We start from the raw sequence: 21816 nt of genomic DNA, 5'->3' as shown, positions 1-21816 counted from the left end.
GCAGATGAGGTACTCCGACCACACATAGCGGGTTACAGGATAGATCCATTCCCCTGGTCAGACCACGACTTGGTCAGGGTGACCTTGGCAGGGGACTGGTGCAAAGAACGGAGGGGACGCTGGGAATGCAATGACGCCATCTTGAGAGACGAGGTCCATGCCCAGACTGTTCTGGAGGCCATCACAGAGTTCTTCGAGCTTAACGATAATGGGGAGGTGGGCACGCACACTCTCTGGGACGCCTTTAAGGCAACACTAAGAGGAGTGCTCATAAAAATCGGTTCCCGACAGAAAAGGGAATGGGAGACCCAGGAGAGAACTCTGAGGGAAAAAATAGCGTGCCTCCAACCGGGGGGCTCCCCGGAACGAACCCTAGAGCGTGACCGCATGGCCACCCTGGAGGATTACAGGCTCCAATTGAAAAACCTACTCCTCCATAAAACGGAAAAAAGCCTCCAAATGGTCAAACAGAAATACTACGAGAAGGGGGACAGAGTGGAGAGGATCCTGGCCTGGAAACTGAGGGAGGTCCAGAGAAGCAGAATGGTGAAGGGAGTGAGGGACAGCAGGGGCACAATGGGATTCGACACCCATCACATAAGTGAAGCCTTCCGTCAATATTATGAGACACTATATACCTCTGAATACGACGGCGGCAATGCCCATATCAAAGAGTTCCTCGACTCCATACAGATACCTTCCCTTTCACGAGACCAGGCAGAGGGGCTGGAGGGCCGGGTGACCGAGGAGGAAGTGGAGAAGGCGATTAGTGGGATGAGGGTGGGGACTTCCCCGGGGGAGGATGGCTTCTCGGTGTATTTCTATAAGAGGTTCCGATCCACCCTGTCTCCATAGCTGGCAAAAGTTTTTAACTCGGTGTTGGAGGGGGGCACTCTTCCCGACACCATGATGGGAGCCATTATAGTGGTCCTTCCCAAGGAAGGAAAAGACCCGAGGGAGTGTTCGTCCTACAGACCCATATCGCTGCTCAATATCGACGTCAAGATCTTGGCTAAGGTGGTGGGTAGCAGGATGGAGGGGATAATGCAGAAGCTAATCCACGGGGACCAGGTGGGTTTCATTAGGGGCAGACAGGGTTCAGATAATATCCGCAAAACGATAGACTTGGTTCACTGCGCCCAAAATTCTGATCTTGAGACATGCATCCTGTCCCTACACTGGGAAAAAGCTTTCAACAGAGTGGAGTGGAGATACATGACCCTCCTTCTCCAACGAATGGGCTTTGGGTCGCACATCCTGAGCTGGGTCACCGCTCTCTACAGAGCCCCTACAGCAAGAGTCCAGGTGAACGGAGTGCTGTCAAATTCCTTCCCCCTTACTCGAGGAACTAGACAGGGCTGCCCTCTTTCCCCCCTCCTGTATGTCCTCACGATGGAAGCCTTGGCCATAGCGGTTAGGTCCCACCCAGACATCAGGGGAATCGATAGGGGAGAGGTGGAATTCAAGCTATCCCTATTTGCGAATGATATCCTAGCATATCTGGTGGACCCGGGCTCTTCGGTCCCTCCCCTCCTGTCCCTGGTTGATTCGTTCGGGAGGTTCTCAGGCCTAGAAATAAACACCGCCAAGTCTGTCCTCCTTCCGATGTGACTGGTGGACCCGGTGCTAGACCCCCTGACTAGGTTTCATGGGATAGCGGTGAGCAAGAACAATATAAAATACCTGGGGGTTCTCCTCACTATGGATTTAATAGAACTAGGGTCCTCCAACTATGAACCCATGCTATCTGAGATCGCCGCCGATTTGAGAAGATGGGGAGGAATGATCCTCTCATGGTACGGTCGGATGACGGCAGTCAAAATGAACATACTGCCTCGGCTTCTGTACCTTTTTACAGCCCTCCCTACCCGAGTACCCGCTCAAACATTTATAGACCTACACAAGGGGGTCCGAGATTTCATTTGGCAGGGGAAAACTCAGCGAATTGGCTGGGCCACCTTGACGCTTCCGAGAGAGGAGGGGGGTTTTGGTCTCCCAGATTTCCAACTGTACTATCATGCAGCGCAACTGCGGGTCCTTCTAGAACACATGAAGGAAGGTTTACGGACATATTGGTCATACCTAGAGGACATGGATGTCCACCCTCTAAAAGTCAGTGACTTCTTGTGGGCTCCTCGCAGATCGATCCCGAAGCAAGCTCTATCCCACCCGACCCTGGGTGTTCTCTGGGACATTTGAAGGGAGTGCCCCCGGACAGCATATCTTTCTTCATGGCCGTCCCCCATGACCTCCTTGTGGGGGCCCTCCCTGAAACTGGGCAGCAGAGGGTTCAGACAATCCCAGAGTTGGTCAGATGCGTGAATGGAATGGGCGGGACAGCTATTCAGGGAGGGAGAATTCGTCAGTTATGAGGACCTCTGGGAGGGACTGAGAGGCGAGACCTTCTCCATCTTCGAATACCTCCGCCTCAAGGGCATCCTCAACGGCCCCGTGTGGGGCCCTAACCTGCCGAGACAACTAACGCCCTTCGAGAAACTCCTTGACTCAGCAACCTCTAGAAAGGGAGCGGTCTCCCGCATGTACACTGTCCTAAATACTCATGACCTCCAGGCTAGGCGAGGATTCCTGGGTTTTTGGAGTGACCTGGCGGGACAGGAGATATCTGAGGACGCTTGGGCTCGCATTTTCAAGATATCGTTTCATGGCAATCTTTTTACCTCAGATATGGAACACAACTTTAAAATCCTGCAGGGGTGGCACAGGGACCCAGTAAAACTCTCAAAAATGTTCGCAGGGGTATCCCCTGAATGCCCGAGGGGCTGCGGCCAGTTAGGGACTAGAGGTCATATGTGGTGGTTATGTCCGAAGGTACAAACCTATTGGGAAGCGGTGAGAGATTGGATAGCGGAGGTAACTGAGGACCCTCTACCCCTCAACCCGCTGACCATGCTGCTGGGCCTCCCCCCGGAGGAAACAGAAATACACCGGTACCCTAGGATGTGGGAAACCATGTTGAGAGCAGGCAGAGTGGCCCTGGCCCAGAGGTGGAAGAGCCCTGAAACATCTTCCAAAGACGACTGGACCAAAAAACTTAAGAACATGTTCTTGATCGACAAACTGACTGCATTGGTGAACAATGACTCAAGCTCATTCCTCGCTGAATGGTACGGGGTCCAGCAGGCATGGGGATGGGATGTCCACTAGTCCCGAAATCGTGTCCCCGGGTGGCCGGGGCGCGACCACCGCAGTGAAGGACAGCACCCAATCGGGGGGTCCCCACGGCCTGGGGCGAGGTCGGCTTCTGGCCAGTAACTGAATGGGTCACATGTTGCGGCGCTCCAAAGATCTAGGAAAATATGTGAAAGTTTGATCTCTTTTTTGCTGTTATGTTTGGTTTGGACATGGTGAGGGGGTCGGAGGGGGAGGGCCGTGAAAGGGGGGGAATGGGGGCCTCAGTTAGGCCCCGTTTTCTGTTTTTTATGTTTTACAAAATGCTAATAAAAACCAAAGTTTAAAAAAAAAGATATGTATAGGTGCGCTTGCCGCAATCTATCTTACTACTAAGCATAGCAAGCCGCACGATTTTCTTAGCTTTCTTGCGGTTCCAATCATATGTACACGTGTAAACTGGTCGAATATCTTCATTGTGTTTATGGTATAAGCTTCTTACATTTGACATCGATATTTCACTTTAGGTTCATGATGTCCCTTATCCATGGTATTTCGTCTCTTTTCGTAATTCGCAGGTCGTCATATCTTCTATATGTGAGTCAGTCCGGGTTTTTGTGATGTCACCATTCATCTTCCTTTAGGACTTTCTCGGATTCTTCAGGCATTCCATTCTTACAATCTTCATTCTGTTTCATTTGTCGATAGGGTTTTCTCAATGGGTACCTTACTGTCCAAGTTTTCTTAGGTGTCGGTACTTCAACAGGTGCTGTTCTTCTGCTAGGTACTAGACAGAGCCCCACTGCAGCTCTCTGCTGGTTTATTTGTTCGTCATACATCACATATTTCGGTGTGAACGTTCCTGGTACTTCAAAATAGACGGTTGGAGTGTGGGTCGAGCGTGGGACCTCCTCTACAACAGGACGACAAAAGACTCATAACCAATGGATTCCCAGAGGCGTACTGTGCAACAAGTGGCCTTAAGAAAAATGGAGTAGCCATCTTAATCCGAAAGGGGACCCCATTACAAATAACAGACGTAGTACGAGATGCTCAAGTCAGATACGTCTTAATCAAGGGAAACCTACAAGAGTAGAAAGCCACATTAGGAGTAATATACGGCCCTAATGCAAAACAAGCAGAATTCCTGTAAGTTTCAATGAGATACTAACAGACTTCATGCAAGGGGAAGTCATACTGGGAGGGGACTTCAACTGTGTAATCGATCCAATGATGGACAAGACCCTAGGCCCCACGACTACCGACAGAAGCAACTATAACGCCATACCGATGCTTCTGAGGGAACTTTCCTTGGTAGAAACATGGTGTTTCCTCCACCCGGGGGAGAGGGAATAGACCTGCTGCTCCCCAGCACATTGAGGCTTCTCAAGGAGAAACATGTTCCTAGTCTCCACCACCCTCAGCCCATCAGTCAAGGGAATAGAAATACTACCTAAAGCACTCACACACCATTCCCAGGTGAAACTAATAATAGTGTTGGTTAGACCAAAGCAATCCCTGCAAGAAAACCATGTGGAGATTTAACGAACAAATCCTAAACGATATAGCCGCCAGGACCTACATAGAAGAAGCGATAGCCCACTATTTCGACGAAAACAAAACTGAAGGCATGGACATACACACAGTGTGGGACGCTGGAAAGGCAGTCTTTCAGGGAGTCATCATAGGACAATCGGCAGTCTGGTACAGAACCCAAAGCATGAACCGTGACATACTAGAGGAGAAGGAGAAGGCGCATACGGAGAAAGGGAACAGGCGACCACTCTCTCTGAATAGCTAGACAAGCCCATGAAACACACATGATAGGGAAAGCAGCACAATCTGTAATCAAGACAAAACAGTATTACTACATCATGGGCAGCAAGGCAAAGAAACTAATGGCAGCAAAGCTTCGAAAAGTGGCAACCCGCAATTATATTGGGGCCCTTAAAACTGAAACAGGGAAGAGGGAAGTCACAGAGGCCGCGAAATTAAAGATCATCAAAGAATTCTTTAGTAAGACTGCCACACCATATTAAGGGGACATCATCCAGATCCAGGACTTCATATACCAAGTAAAGCTCCCACAAATCACCAAGGCCATGAGGGAAACACTAGAGAGCCCCATACCAGCTCAAGAAGTCACCCAAGCCATAAGCTCCCTTCCAACCGGGAAGGCCCCCGGCCCAGACGGGTACCCTAATAGATTCTGTAAAGCTTTTGCAGGGCCCCTAATCCCACAACTCACCACACTGTTCAACTCTTTCCTCAAATCAGAGAAAATAACTGAAACCATGGCCGAATCCATGACCACCCTATTATTTAAACCTGGTAAAGACCTGGAACACTGCACCTTCTTCAGCCCTACAGCCCTTCTGAACACAGATGCAAAAATCTATAACAAGAGCCTAGGTTTAAGACTGAGTGAAGTTCTCCCGCACATTATTAACGAGGACCAGACAGGATTTATCAAAAGAAGACAGGCCCATGACAACGTCAGAAGGGTGGTGGACTTAATAGCACTAGCCCCAAAACTCCCGGGAGGCCTCTCCCTCCTCTCTTTCGATACCCACTGAGCATATGATAGCATGTCATGGGAATTCCTGAAAACTCTGCTACCAACCTACAGATTTGGCCCAGCCTTTATCAAACTAGTACTGGCAAACTCCAAATTCCATCCACTATAGTTATTGTCAATGTAGCCAAGACAGCTCCAATTCCCCTGGGCAGAGGCACAAGACAAGGCTGCCCACTGACCCCCTGGTTTCGCCCTAGCGATGGAACCCCTCGCACAAATAATAAGGAACACACCAACCACCAAGGGCCCGACATACAAAGGCAACACCCACAAAATGGCTCAATACGCGGATGATGCCCTTTGCTTCCTCCAGGATCCCCACCAGTCGATTCCCTCCCTCTTTGTTCTCCTAAACAGATTCCATGTTGTCTCTGGGTTTGGGGTAAACCACCAGAAATCAGTAGAAATGTCGAACAATGAAGCACCAACAACCCAATCAGCAATAAAAGCTACCTTCCCTTTCAATTGGGTAGACGACAAATTCACATATCTAGGAATACAAATCACCAACTCAGACAAGACACACATGAGGGCAAACAGCCCAAAACTGTGGAAGGAGACCAAGACTACTCTAAAGAGTTGGGAGATTCAAGAAATCTCCTGACTGGGAAGAATCACTGCAATTAGAATTACGATCTTACCTAGATTCCTATTCATTTTCCAGGCACTCCCGATTACAATACCAGATAAAGATCTACTAGACCTGCAAAAAGCAATTGGTCAATACATATGGAAGATGAAGCCACTCAGAATCTCACGACACATACTCCTGTGTTCAAAGGGAATGGGGGCCCAGAAGTCCCGTCAGTATTGCACTACTACTGTGCAACACAGATAGCGCCAATGCTTGAATGGGCTTTAGAAGATAAAAAACCTAAATGTGAAATGATAGAGCAGGCTAGCACCCGCACTCCCCTAGCACAGCTCCCGTTCCTGCCAAAATCCATCAGGGCCCCCTTTCTGGAGCCCACCCGAGCCACACTTGAAGCTTGGGACAAAGCTAGTACACATCTGGGAACAATAACTGGACTGGGCCCACTGACACCGATATTACAAAACCCAGAATTCTCCTCAGGCACGATGAGACGTGCATTCGCACAATAGGAATCAAATGGGACCCTGAGTAGACATGTACAAAGACGGACTCCCCTTGCATTCCTCGAATGCAAAGAAATGTTCTCACTCCCTGAAACCAAAATATTTAGGTACTCCCAAATCAGGCATTGGGTTTCCAACCACAAAGTCAGAAGAGTGGGCACACAGCCCCGATAGGAATCGAACTTCAAATTTCAGAAGGCCACAGCACATGGAAGACATCACTGGGCCTCTCTCCCTTTGTGCCTCCGCACTATCCTACTAGGGGATGTGCATGAGGATGGCCCGCACCCTGCATCTGGCCCCAGGGCAGAGCTCACAATGCAGCTGCTCCTCGCCGCAAAGCTGACCCGAGCATGCTTCTGGAAATCCGACCAGGGACCGATCTTGTCCTACTGGTGGGTCAAGATTTGGGAAATAAAAGCCATGGAAAAACTGACGGCACATATGATGAGGACCATGACACGATTCTCACGCACCTGGGCCCCTTTCTTTGAGTTTGTCCAGGAAAGGGAACATATGTTTTTTAGGCCACAAACACTGAAACACCTGTTACTGGACTAGCGATCCAGACAATAAAAGAAACACTCTGGTTGGAAGGGCACGCTGTCGAGAAGGAGGCAGTAAGCGGGCCATGACAGTCAATGCAACCAATCTTTATAATATTATTTGTTGTTTTTATTGTTAATTTGATTGTTAATTTGATTTATATTTTAATTTGGGGGGATTATATGAAAATGGGAAACTTGGAATGAAATGTCAATGCTCTCAATGTAAGCAAATGCAGATGTTGACTAAAAAAATGTTTTTTATTTTTTTATTTTTTATTTTCATTTAAACACCAAACAAACATAAAAACAAAATAAACAACAACTCACAACATTTGCTCTGGCACTTTCGGGTTTCAGTCCATATTGTTCATTATCGGCCCGGGTCACGGCTAATCCTCCTCCTTCTCGATCGTGATGTCCTCACGCTGGCCTGTGTATTGCACCCAGGTGCGGGCGGGTCAGCTCTCCTCTCCCTCCGGGTCGCTTGAATTGCTCCCATGTCTTCCTCCTCTGATAGAGTCTCCCACCTCCTCCTTATTGCTTGAACCATGCTATTATACAGTATGAATTGGCCCCTGTGTATGTCTTGCTCCTCTACCAGGGACTGGAAGTCCACCCAGTGTCCTTCTTGCCACAGATCCCCTATTTGGGCCACTCCTTTGTCTTCCCATTGTGTTCTGAACGTTGCCAGACTTGCGATACGGGTTTCCACCAGTCCCGCCAGGGGGATCTGCCGCGAGCAGGGGTCTCTCATGTCCTGCGCTTTCCACGCTCTTTTACATAATGCTCGGCCCAGCTGAACCATGCTGGGACGGGCTTTGGCCCGGGTTGCATTTATCCACAGGGGTTCCCTTAAGAAGTATCACTGGAGCGATGGTCGAAAAAGTATTGCGTCTATAGATGTATCTTCTCCCAAACACCGCACCACAAATTGAAGTTGTGCTGCCAAATAATATCGCTCGAAGTCCGGGAGCTTGATACCTCCCCATTCGTAGCCCCTTTGTAGTGTGCTCAGTGCTACCCTGTTCCCCCCGCCCCACAGGAAGACTCTTACCCCGGTGTGTAGTTGTTTGAAAAAGGACCCAGGGATGTTATAGGGGATGTTGGTGAAGTAATATAGGAGTCGGGGTAGGACTGTATCTTCAATAGGGCCGTCCCCGGCCTATCATCCCCAGCTGTAGTGTCCTCCAGAACTGCATGGCGTTCCCTATTTTGTCCAGGGCCGCCTGTGTGTTGGCCATGTGTGTCTCAGTGGTGTTGTGGTATATGTCCACCCCCAGGTATCTAAAGGTGATCGGGGTCCATGTGATGCCCAAGTGTGGCAGCTGATCTGATGCCGCTGTTCGCAGGCGTGCCAGGGGGAACAATGAGGATTTTTCCTTGTTAATGGTAATTCCCAATAGCCTACCAAACGCTCCCAGTGCCTCGAGTAGGTCCGTCAGGTGGGTATGTGGATCTTGGACATAGAGCAGTATATATCATCTTCGTATCTCGATATCTGGTGTGTTTCCCCATCTATCACTATACCGGCATCCCAGTACTCTGCTCTTAGGAAGGCCGCAAACGGTTCCAGGGCCAAGATATATAACATTGGGGACAGCGGGCAACCCTGCTTCGTACCCCGCCCTATGTTCCACTCCCCTGAAACGTGCCTGCCCGTCTTTACCCTTGCCCTCGGGTCCTTGTATAGCAACTTTATCCAACGTAGGAACCCCTTTCCTATCCTGAAGTGGGCGAGCGCTCCCAAAAGCCAATCCCAGTTCACCGAATCAAATGCCTTAATCGCGTCTAGTAAAGCCAGTGCACATTCCCCCTTTTCCTGGTTTGTTTTGTCAATGACGTGATGGAGTCCCCGGAGATTCCATGCAGTGTTTCGTTCCGGTACGTACACCGTTTGGTCTGAGTGCACCAATGTGGGTATCACCCTTTTGAGCCGGTTAGCTAGTGCTGCTGTTAGGATCTTGGAGTCTTGGTTTATCAGAGAGATTGGTCTGTAGGACCCACACTCGAGGGGCGGTTTCCCTGCTTTAAGTATTGGAACTATTACAGATTTTGACATGCTACTTGGGAGCCGCCCTCTCTCATATGCCTCCTCCAGTGTCTCTAGTAGTCTCGGGGCCAGGCTATCTCTGTATCTCTTATAGATTTCCCCTGGCAACCCATCGGGCCCCGGGAACCTTCCTGTCGGTAGCTGGGTAATAACTTCTGCCAGTTTCTCCACAGTAAGGGGGGCATCCAGCATTTGGGCCTGCTCCTCCGTTAGTTTTGGGAGTCTAATTTCCGCAAAAGCATCCTCTAGGTCTCCCTCTTCTGCCTCCTGAACTTTGGTGTATAATTTCTCGTAGAATTGCGAGAACACCGATTTCATACCCTCCTGGGACCTTACCACCTCCCCCTGGCCGTTTTGAATTGCGTTTATCGGTTCCCGCTTGGTCTCCTGTTTGGTTAGCCAGGCTAGGAGTCTGCTGGGCTTGTCTCCTTCTGCATGCAACTTCTGTATATACTTCCCGTAATCAAGCTGCCCAAGCCTCTCCCCAGGCTGCTATACACTGTTGTCTTAGAGTGGTGAGGTCACCCAGTTCTCCTCCCTCCTCTCCTGCCTGTGCATCAGCCCTCTCGATCTTCCTTTCGATCTCATCCAGTTCTACCAGGGTTCCTCGTCTAAGGCCTCCCGTCTTCCCCATCGCCGCTCCCCTGCCCACTACCTTAAAAGCCTTCCAAGTCATTCCCGTGCTGTCCACGCTACCTGTGTTGTGCTCAAAATAGTCATGTATCGTGATTTGGATATGCTCCTGGAATTCCTTGTCTAGCAGTGCTTCCGCCCTTAGTCTCCATGTGGGTATGGGGCTCTCCTGTATGTGTGTGCCCATGTTTCTCCCAGCGGGGCGTGGTCGGAGAGAGTTCGTGTGTGAATGTGTGCCCCAGTGAATTCACCCAGTGTCTCTTTACCCATAAATAGATAGTCTATTCGAGTGAATGTCCCGCGTGGGGCACTGTAATGTGTGTATCCCCTTTCGCCCTCATGTACCTTTATCCAGACGTCTTCTAGCTCGAGCTGGTCCAGTATCTTCTGTAGTACCCGCGCTGGTGGCGCTGCTCTTTTGTATTTATCATCTGACCTGTCCAGTGGGGGGTCCAGTGTGCAGTTAAAATCACCGGCCCATATGATTGTGGCGTTGCTGTACGGGGCCAGCCGAGGTGTGAGTGACTGAAAAAAGTCTGTTGCGTCGTGGTTGGGGGCGTGGGTGTTCACCAGACACACTTCCCAGTTCTGCAGCATTCCCTGCCCCGGCGTCTCTTTCCTGATTGATGAGTTGAAATGGGGTGCCCGGGGCGATCCAGGTCACCACCCCCCTTGCATAGTTAGAGTATGTTGAGCTACACATATGGCCTCCCCATTTCTTGGCCACCTTGGCTTGTTTTTCAGCCATCAGATGAGTCTCCTGTAGCATTGCAATGTGGACCTTTGCTTTATTTAACCAGGCGTAGACCCTTAGTCTCTTGACGTAGGTGTTTAGCCCTTGGACATTCCATGTGATCACATTTAGTTTGTCCCGGTTCTTATGTTGGCTGACTCCAGTGCCCCGCTCGTTCCCATCGGCCTGTCTGGTTTTATTCTTCCATGGTGTGCTGCCTTAGAGGGCCGGTCCATCGCCTTTCCTCTGCTGTTCCTTTGGTGGTCTGCGGGTCCACCTCCTCTTGTGTCTCCCCCTGACCCAGCTGACCCCACAGCTACTGATTTCCGTTCTCTGCTGGCCCTTTTCCTTAGTGTTCCTCGCTGGCTTCCTGCGTTTGGGTGCAGCCACACGTGTACCTCTTCGTTGCCTTTGCCGTGTCCTCGTCGCTTAGTATGTCTTCCTCCTCTCGTGCCTTCTCCTAGCAAACTTAACCACACAACTACTACTACTATGAACAAACGCCCATCCTCCCACCCCCTGCTCGGGCCCCGCCGCATTCCAGGTGCCGCCCTCCTTTCCGCTGGTGCACTCGTCGCGGCGTAGTGTCTTAGAACTGACACTGCAAACATTGTCTCTACTTGGGGTCCCCCCTGTGGGTCTTGGCGGTCCGGAGGCCTTGAGCTCCCGGTTTTAAGCCACTGGTTTGGGCCTTAGGCCCTCGTTCTACTGATTGTTCTGCTTTTTCTTGTTTCAACAGGGTGTCCCTGGTTTCTTGTTCCAGCAAGGTATTATGGCATCCAGTGGCCTACTCAAGTGCCTTTTGAGCCCGTCTTTGCTGGACCATTGGCTTGTGTCTCTGGGGCATGTATTTAGTCCTCATTCTCACTCCCTGCCCCGCCGGGGTGCCTCTCTGTTCCTCTCGTTCCCCTCTCTTTGTTGTGGGATCCCTTGTTGGTCCATCCACTCTTGGGCATCTGCTGTGGTCTCGAAGATCTGTGTCCTCCCGTTGTGCAAGACTTTGAGCTTGGATGGGTATAGTAGCATGAATTTCACACCCGTCGCCCGAAGGCGCTCTTTGGTCGGCCAGAACTGGGCTCGCTGTCTTTGCACAAGCGCCGTATAGTCTGGGTAGATGGTTACCCTGGCTCCATTTCGCGTTATCGCCCCACCCTCTCTTGAGAATGTCAAGATTTTTTCCCTGTCTTTAAAGTTCATGATCTTCACGATCATGGGTCTCGATGGTGCTCCCGGGTGGGGTTTCCTGGTTAGTGCTCTGTGTGCCTTCTCCAATACAAAGCCCTGGGACAGGGTCCCTACACCCACTTCCTGGAGCAGTAGGTTCTCTATGTAGTTCGTGGGGTCTCTGCCTTCCTCCCCCTCTGGCAGCCCCACAATGTGCACATTGTTGCATCTGGCCCTGCTCTCCGCATCTTCGGCCAGTGTACTGATCCGTTCCAGCGCCTCTGACATTTGCGATTGAGAGGTGGTCACGTTCTCTGTATTGCTCTGTACTTGCTGTTCCACCGTTGTCACTCTCTCTACTAGGTTCCTTGTGTCCTATCTGAGGAGCCCCACGTCCACAATCACTGCGTCCAGCTTGCCCTCTATCGATGCCTTTAACGCCTCTATGGCCTACAGGATGCTGCCTTCCACCTGTCTGATCTCTCCTTGCATGGCGTTTGATGTGGCCGGGTCCGCCCCTGTTGTCCCAGGGTGTGGGTCATCATTCTTGCGGGCAAATGTCTCCATGCTCGTTTGTCTCCCTCTGCCATCTTTCTGTTTGTCGGGCATGCTGATTTCCGTAGCCTTGTGTCTCTGTGCTTTGTAGCAGGCGATGTGCCTCCGGGTGGCCTCCCCCCTGCGTCCGGCGCTCTCTCCTTCTTGCGGGCTATTTCAGTCCCAGCTCTGCTCTCCTTGAGTCCCCGTCGACTCCACCACTTCTGAGCGCTTTCTTGAGTCTTGTATTGCGAAGTCCGTGCCCTCTCTTGAAGGTGTGAGCTTACTGGCTCTTGGTGGGCCAAGGTCTCCTTTACGATCCCACCCGTGTGCTATCTTCTCTGGAGTGGCCTTTTCCTCTTCTCCCTCACTGTTGCCTGACAGCTATATCCGCTCAGTTCAGCTGTTTATCAGTGGCCACACAGGGGAAAGGTTATTGTCTTCCGTCTCTGCCGTGGGGGCTAGCCAATGGGCTTGCTCCTGGCTGTTTCATCTGCCCTGGCATGTTGGAAGAGGCCTAGTAGTTCAAGGGGCCACTCTCTACGCCTGTGTGGTGGTCTTATTATGTGGGTCGGGGGCCTCCTTACCTCCCCAGGGGTTTCTGTTTGCTCATGGCTCACCCTCTTCTTATTTTCCCCTTTTAAGAATCTCTGCTGATTGCTTAAGTACTGTTTAGGTGGGCTGTGTCCTCCCACGTATACTCTGTGACTCTTGGGCTGGCCTCTGAGCCCGGGGCCAGGCACTACCGTTGTTCCCCGGCTGTCTGGCCCTCGGGGTCTTCCACCTCTGTCCTGCGGGGTACCCTTATGGGTCCCCTTGGTTGCGCCCCTGTTGGCTGCTGCACTGCCTCGGCTCCGGTGTGGTGGCCGCCTGCGTTCCTCTCGCTGCTGGGGGTCGGGGCAGGGTCGCACTCAACGGACCCCGCAAGGCTCCCCTGCCACTGCGCTGACGTGTTTTGGCGGGGCTCCCAGCCGGCGGTCTGCTGCATCCGGGGACCGCCCCGTCAATAGCCCGGGTCGCGGGTGCCGCCGCCTTTGTTATTTAGCGGTCTTCTGCCGTCTTCACTAGCTGTCCACGGCTGCGGCCGCACGCTCCTCTGCCTGTCTCAGCATGGCTCAGCGGTGCGCATCTCGTTCTCCGCCCACGATAGAGTGGGCTGACTTGACGCCTCCCCTGGTCTTCCACCGGGTGATGTGCTAGTGTCCGCTGGGCTTCCCTTCCTCATCAGCTGTCCACGCCCCTGCGCCTGGCTCCAATGCCTCCAATACCGTGCCTCCAATGTTCCTTTGTCCCTCAGAGCGCGAACGATCTCTCACTGGGTCACGTCAACCATTTTGTGTGTGGCGGTCCAGCGTTTCTCACAAACTTCGTTTTGGCCTCACAGTCCTCCGATTTTGTTCAGGCTTTCGCCCATGTGTGCACTGGACCTCCGGATGCCTTTTCCTCGATTTGTTTGTGTTTTCTTGCCTGTTTTCGGCCAGTTTCAAGGATCATTAGCCGGATCACCCGGGAGCTCTCGGTGGCTTGCTCACTCTCACATGACCGCCAAGCCATGCCCCGACTAAAAAAAGTATACTGAGATTTCAATAAAAAATACTATTGAAAAAAAAAGGATGCACGTCCACAGGTGGCTAATCTCCTCTTAAGGTGCTTGCAATATTTGCTGGGTGACTCTCCCACACAACTTTGGAAAGAATCAATTCCTTCAAATAAACGAGTCACAGAGAACCTACTTCTGTGTCAGTGCTCACTCTAAGGCCACGTGGCACATCAACAACAATGGTAAAACCCCTGCACTTAAACAAAGGTATGCTGTTAAGCAATTCCTTCTGGGTGCATTTATCGCTCAGGAGGAAACCAGTTGAACAAACAATTGATGCTGGGCAGAGTGTGCCAGCGGGTATAATATCAGCACAGTCAATGCTAGACAGTTATTATTGTCCCACCAGGACTACCAAACATGGCCCATGTTAGAACTTAGTTCTCCCAGTTTCTGTCAGCAAAACCCGTGCTCAGCCCAAAAACAGGAAATCAACAGAAAAGGTACCTGCTCCATTGAAGATATACATGAAAGGCAGATACATTCATCCAGATTCTAAACTACCTAGCCTGGGTCAGGCGGCCAACCAGGAACTCTAAATAATTACCCTATCTTGGTTTGGCACGTAAGTGTCTATCTGAATTGTAACCATTAAGGAAGATGTAGTAACATCACTCCAGCTTTCATTCCATTCACTCCCCTCCTAATATTTAAACTGTGGAAAACATCTTTCAACCGTTAGCACTACTCTTTTGCTTCACTGAGACCTGCCGCTCATGTAAGGGATTTAAAGTGAAAATGACTGGCCTTGAAAGGTTATGGCCACAGCCTCATGCAATGGTGTTACAGTGACCATTAGTGGCATTTCTAGGTTGTGGTCATAGAGTGGTGCAGGAGATTTACAATGACCATTACTGGCAAAAATGGATTGTGGCTGCAGTTTCATGCAAGTGATTTACAGTGGCTATTACTGGCATTGATTTGGGCTATTGCGTCATGAAAATGTTTTAAAATGCTTCTGCTAACTGTTGGTGACATGGCATTGCTGGAATTTTTCATGTCAACCCAGAGAACAAATTGTACGTTGTATGGCTTTCTACCCTCTTTTTCTCAAATGTTCTGCAAAGTTCACCATTTAAACACATTATTTAAAAAGAAATATTGGACGGAAACTATTCCCATGTGCCTTCCCATTATTTTGGGATCCCCTACTACACTTTGTTGCTATGCTAATTTGAGGAAATATTTATGTGTCTCCAATCCACTGAAAATATTCACCCTTCCGTGACTGACCATGAATCATTTAGTGAGATTTTACCAAGAGCGGAACTCTGTAGTGTCCTAGTAATTGGCTGTACTAGAGTATTTGGTGATTCTGCAGGGCAGGGTGAATTTCTGACACTGCACTGCCAGGGAAGTCCCCATGCTGTACAGCAGGCCACAGTTATTTGGACAGTGGCAAGCAGATTCATCTCACCTTATGTGTTTGAGAACATAAAATACAGTAAAACAGTCAACCTGATTTATAATCGGTCCAACCTGCCTTCAGGGAGTGACTAGAGGGACTTGGGGAGGCATACATGCTCACCTGTAGCATCACATCAGCGGGCTGGGAGTAACGCCAGCAAATCCAATATATGCAAATGGAGGAGGCATCACTTTCATAGCTTGCACTGTGGGCGATCACTCTGCCCCCTGGGAAGAGACATAGTGGTTAGGGGTCTGGCTCTGTCCAGGCCTGCTGAAAAGAACAAACACCACCTCCAGCACCTCCACCCTTATTCTCATGTAGGACACTCCACTTTCTTTCACTGACTGTAAACATGACACTTTGTCTTCCCCTTGTATCTAAGCAGAACACACACACACACCCGACACCCCCTCACCCCCCACCTATGCCTCCAGACAGGACACTCATTCCCCCTGCCAATACATACCAAGCAGGACACACAAAGTCCACCCTTACCTAAAATTAGTACATTCCACCTCCTGCCCTACTTCCAAAAATGACGCACTACAGCCCCATCATCATCTTCCCTGATTCTAAGCAGGACATACTCCTCCTCTCTTGTCCCCAATCCAACAATACCTCCTGCTTTAACATACCAACTCCATTGCCATTAGAATGAACCACCAACTTCATCCTTCCCACCAAATGTGTACAACTACACCTTACCTCCAGCATTTCTTCAAAGGACAAGTGATCTCTACCTCTACCATTTAGGAAAGACTCATAAATCTGCCCCTACCACTGAGGCCTACTACTTCCACTCTATAGCCCAGCAAGACACAGCACCTCCATCTAAACAACCATCAGGAGAGATCATGTCAACCACTATCATCAATCATGATTGTGGCAAGTAGCAGAAAACAGATGAAAATGATGGGAGTGGGCACCACGAAAATCAATTGAACCAGTCGCACTTTAAGATTTTTAGCTATATTGTTATAAATTCAGTATTTGGCAAACACCGTTTAGTCTCTATGGCACCATGTGAAATATTGCAAAAGTGAAAAAAAGACGAGGGAAACTTTCCGTAGTGCCCGGTGTGCCCTATTAGTACAATTACTACATTAGATTTCTAGACATTAGTTTGTTACCATAGATCATATAAAAGTCTGTCAAAACAATCTACAATCTTTTAAATGTAAAAATATCTTCATTTTGAATATAGTAACGGCAGACCCATACATGGCCAATGCATTCCAGACCAGATGTTCCACTAGCAGGGTGGAATTTGTAAATAGCATAAAAACCTATAACTGTGAACCCCTTCACTATTTATAGTGTTTCTACTAGTTTGCGAGAGAATTTCTGTAACTACTGGGAACTTAAATTGCACACTATTGAACTTGTATCCGTAGAAGTATGATTTGTCATGTATTTATTCATTTTGATTTTATGGATCGTTCAGTATATATTGTATGTTTACACTATTATTGTAGATCACCATTTTCACACTACATCACTTCATACTTTAGTCAATAATTTTCTCACTTAATGTTTTTACTTTTATTTTTTATTTAGAATTTTTTTTTCCAATACATTCATTTACACACTTGTGTTACATAACAGTTGTGATTACATCTAACCTCCAATCAACCCCCCAAAAAACGTCCTCGCCCAATAAACCTTTACTTGCATGTCACGCCTACTCATTACAAGGTACACTTAAAGTTGTCACATAGCATTGAAAGAATACCACCCATCATGGTTTGGACTGTACATTATGTAGATATAGATAACTTCTCTGACATCTACTACAACTCAAATTAGCTTGGGTCTGACATATTTGCCCAGGTGAGCCCTAAATTTCACCCAGATATCCTTGGGTCGACACATTGGGTGTGATACACTTCCACACGTCTCCCAACTCCATTACAATAGAGCATCTCCTTTCCCTTGCGTGACATTTGGCATAGTGTCTTTCATCCAACCCAGTAATATCCTCTTCGCCAGGAGTAATGCCAGGTTCACAAATCTACCCTGAAGCGGGAGGACACCTAGGTGTAGTGTCAGTAAGATTTGCAATGTGGACTTGGGTACCTGAGTGCTAATAATAAATGCAACTTCTTTGGTTACTTTGTGCCAGAACTCTTGTATTTTAGGACAGTGCCATGATAAATGAGTGTGCTTTTATCAGACTAGCATTCACACAGAGCTCACCTATCTCTGGAAATAGCTTAGGTAATCATTCATGCGCCCTGTGGGCCCAAGTAAGTATGTTGAAATGTATCAGACGATAAGAGTGCATTGAACAACACCCTGTTTGTTTGTTTACATGCAAGGTCCCTTTGCTCGTCTATAACTGGCCCCCACTTCTTCCTCCCACTTTCCTATGGAGTTTATTGATTCAGCAGCTTTAATGTCTAATATATTGTTATATATGTTAGCGATTAAATGACGACACCCTGTTGCAGACAAAACGAGGCGCAGTGACTAAGTAGTTGCTGGAGTGATAGGGAAAACCATTCCAAGGGAGCCTAATCAGCGCTCTGAGTTGCGAAAATCTGATTACAGGTATTTCTGCTGCAAATTGATCCAGTTTTATAAATGTCACCCATCGTCCATACTTTGCATTACCCTTTTCTATTAACAATAATACCTGACACAATAGAATCCATAAATGACGTCCTTTTCAACCTTATACACAAAGAGAATGGCTTCTGAATACCTACATATCTCAATGTATCACACCATTGCATAATAGTACAATTTATCGGGCTCTATGTTCTAATTTTTTTGTTTTTTCATTTACAAATATTTTGTTGTTTCGCAGAAGCGGATCGAGTATTTAGATACTTTATTTTGGGTTTCTTTTCTCCCCTTCCTACAGTTTGACCATTGGTGGAATACATTTTTGTCTTTTTCCCTAATTTGTTCTGTCATTATTTCTTTTTATTATTGCTTTCCAACTAGGTTGCTTTTGTTTTATTTTGCATTGCACTGTTGTTGCTTTTTTTTTGTAAACGGAATGGATTGAGATTGTCTGTTTCATTGTGGTGTGCATGATGACATTGTGGGGCATCATAGAGGCGATGACATCATCCCGTACAATGCCATCGCATTGTTCACTATGTTCAAGATGAAGATATTTTTACATTTGAAAGATTGTCGATTGTTTTTATAAACTATCTTTTACATGATCCATTTTACTGGACTAATCTCCAGTAACTGCAATGCGAGGGTGCACCGGGCAGTAGAGAAGCATTCCTTCTTTTTTTCTCGCAAGTGGCAGCAAACAAACACATGTAACATAATAGAGTGATTGCCACAGACTTTAGTTTTATTACGTTTTCTTCCACCGCTGTCAGCATTGTTGGTTTCCAACCACACTCTATTACTGTTTGATTTGCACGTACATTTTGCCCCACTTATAACTTAGTTACTCTCCTATCTGTTGATTGTCTCCTTAGTCCCAGAGCTCTTCTTTTTTCGTTCCTATTCAGTACTTTGACAATGGCCTAGGATTTTTCACATTTTGACACCTTTTCAATGCATCTTCTTCTGGTGCCAGACTTACAAGCCCAGTGATTCAATCTTGTCTAGCTACTTCTTACTACTTCTACACCTACCCTCATGTAGGATGCACCTCCCCTGCACTTGTGTAGTCCAGAGTGATCCATATCAAGGTCAACCAATGATGCAAAGGAAGACCTGTTCATGGAAAGCAGATGACACCTACTTCCTCTACCCAGTGACCACAAGAAAACAATTTTAATACAAACTCAGAATCATCCTTACCGATTGACTTGAGAGCGAAATCCGGTTTCATCACAGCATCCTGGCAGCCACTCCCTTTGAGGATCCATTTTACCAACTCGGGTTCTCTCTGGGGAAAAAGGGGGACAGAAGATGAGTTGACCAGACTCAGGGATGGGGTATTTCCAAAAAGAGATGGTGCAGTTTGGCCAATGATGGTAGGTGAAGCTCACATATGTGAAGCAAGGAACATCCCAAGAGCAGCAAAGTGTATTTGTTAGGTCATGACCAGCCTTGACAATGTTGGTGATGCATATGAACTGAATATAATGTAATGGCTCAAAGCATAGGCAGCTTTTTTGATCTATGTAGACTAAGCAGTACATCTGCATTGTGCATTCACTTGATAGTACGAAATGTCACTGTGAAAGGGGCCTCTAGGGGTCCCTCGTGCTATGTAAACAAGGCAATAACCATACACGAAAGGATGCGCCAGACACGAGGTTCAAATTCCCAATGCTAGGGTTTATTGCAAGCAAAAGATAGTATCAATTGGCCAATTCTGATCTCACGCCCCGCGACGTGAGCTTCCTAGACCTCGAGGGACGCAAGAGAGCGAATTACGTACATCAGTTACATATATACAAAATGCATATCATACAATCAGCAAAGTCATGTTCAACACCCCTCTTTATTAAGTTCCTTTGAACTCGGGATGGCGATGGACATATCCGACGAGTATGACGATTATAACATTTTCGATGTCTATTCTAGTAACAATGTGCAATTAGAAAGTGCGCAGGCATCTTTTAGTTGTTGAACAGAACACGGTGGTTCTATTCTTGGAAGCAAGCTGCACACGGGGGAAGAGCCACATTCCAAGGTTTGCTATCTATGAGGTACTATTCGTGTCCTGGGAGCCGACACGTTCTAAAGGGCTTTGCGAAGGGGGGCCGTAAGAAAAGCATAACTCAAGCCTTTAGCTGTATTATTCTAACATATTCTACCATTGTACGAGACTGCTGGCAGCTGTGAAGTGATTAAATGCCCTGCAGCTCCCTCCCAAGGCTACAGAGCGGGAGTGTGGGCATTCCTCTCTGGGCTACTCATGAGGAGTTTCAACAAACTCTTCAGTCCCGCGACCTTGTCCTTTCATATTCAGACAACAATGTTAACAATTGAGCAGAGTAAGCAGAATCCGCAAGAATTGTAAGCTGCAAAGCAGTTTTTAGACAGAAAGCAATGAGCAATGGTTAACAAGCAAAATGACGATTCTTGCTACATTTAAAATGGCCGCTCGTTGGTCAAGCATAGCAGTTTATATTTCTATAATTCGGTGCATAAGACGGTTGGCCCACGGCCATCAAGTTACGTCTAGCATTCAAATGAAGGGTATTCATTTTTCCAGATTGACAAACCCTCCTTTTGGCCGTATGCCAAACGTCTTATTTATTCATTGTATCCTCCTCTAATGAGGACAAGTCTGGGGTATCTACATCTGAATCATCTTCATCATTAATGTCTATCGCCATGAATTGTTTTACTGTTTTTGTTTCCTCAGTGTCTCTGTTATTCCGGCAATGCGTTTGTTTTCCTCTCGACACCATGTGCATAGATCCCTTAGTACATCCATCAGTTATTTCAGCGCACACTATTGGTAAGCATTGTATGCAACAGCAGCATGTTATGAATATCCCGAGTACCATCATTAGTATTGAAATTAACTTCCATCCCCAAGACCGCAATAATCCCCAAAACCAGGATCCTATCTCCCAACCCCCTTCTTCAGTAGAGAGTGTGGAACTTATGACATGTAATTTCCGGATTGCTTTAAATATCGTAAGGGAGTAGTCATCTATATACACACAGCATGCGGTTTTTACGAGCTTGCAAACTCCCCCACGATCAACTAATATTATATCGAGAGCCATCCTGTTTTGAAGTGCCATTAGTCTTATTCCTTTTTCTTCTAACGTCATATTCAATAAAATATCCGTTGTGGAATCTATTGTTTTTTGTAATATTCCAGACAGTTTTCTTATATTGTAAGAATTTTCTATTTGGGACAAGAACGGTATAAATGATTTGGCTATATCCATTGCTATCATTCCATCCTCGCTACTCCTTTGAGTTCTACCTTTTGTTCGTTTGGCTACTTCTGCTGTCTCCAAGAGGAGCACTCCTGGAAACAGTAGACCTAGGTAGCATGTACCTCCCCAGTTTCTAGGTAACCATGGATATGCTTTTTCTCCACATATAAAATAAACAGGGTCTCCTACGTACACGGGTTCTATTTCATGTTTTAAAACCACTGTGTTCAGGCAGTTGCTAAACGTTCCTACTTTATAGGAACCCTTTTTCTGTAGACATAGGGGAGCAGTTTTTGGGCTGTGATCCACTGTATAGGCAGGGGGCACAGCATCTTTGTTCCATTCATCCCTCATCCGAAATGTCATTACTGATGTTTTTTCTGCTGGCGGGGTTGGTCTATTTTGCCTGTGTAATCTATCTAGTCTTGTTATTTTTCGTGTATTCTTTCTCATGGGTTCTAGTGCAAACACGCAAGCTTTTTGGAATATGGAACAACCCACAGGTCTCATGATCAC

General features: G+C 47.8%; 1 protein-coding gene across 1 annotated transcript in view; it reads right to left on the bottom strand.

Annotated features, from left to right (window-relative positions):
- LOC138582004 (sperm-associated antigen 4 protein-like) overlaps positions 1 to 21816 on the bottom strand; it is a 381361-nt gene that overhangs the window by 90935 nt on the left and 268610 nt on the right. Inside the window, exons 7-8 of the mRNA XM_069652897.1 lie at positions 19253 to 19340; positions 15596 to 15702 (exon numbers count right to left, since the gene is read on the bottom strand). Coding sequence (XP_069508998.1) covers positions 15596 to 15702; positions 19253 to 19340 — 195 coding nt within the window. The remainder of the gene's footprint in view (positions 1 to 15595; positions 15703 to 19252; positions 19341 to 21816) is intronic.

Source organism: Ambystoma mexicanum, chromosome 3q, assembly GCF_040938575.1.
Source record: "Ambystoma mexicanum isolate Mex_15411 chromosome 3q, UKY_AmexF1_1, whole genome shotgun sequence".
NCBI lineage: Eukaryota > Metazoa > Chordata > Amphibia > Caudata > Ambystomatidae > Ambystoma > Ambystoma mexicanum.
The sequence above is the reverse complement of the archived record's forward strand: the minus strand, read 5'-3'. Positions and strand labels throughout refer to the sequence as shown.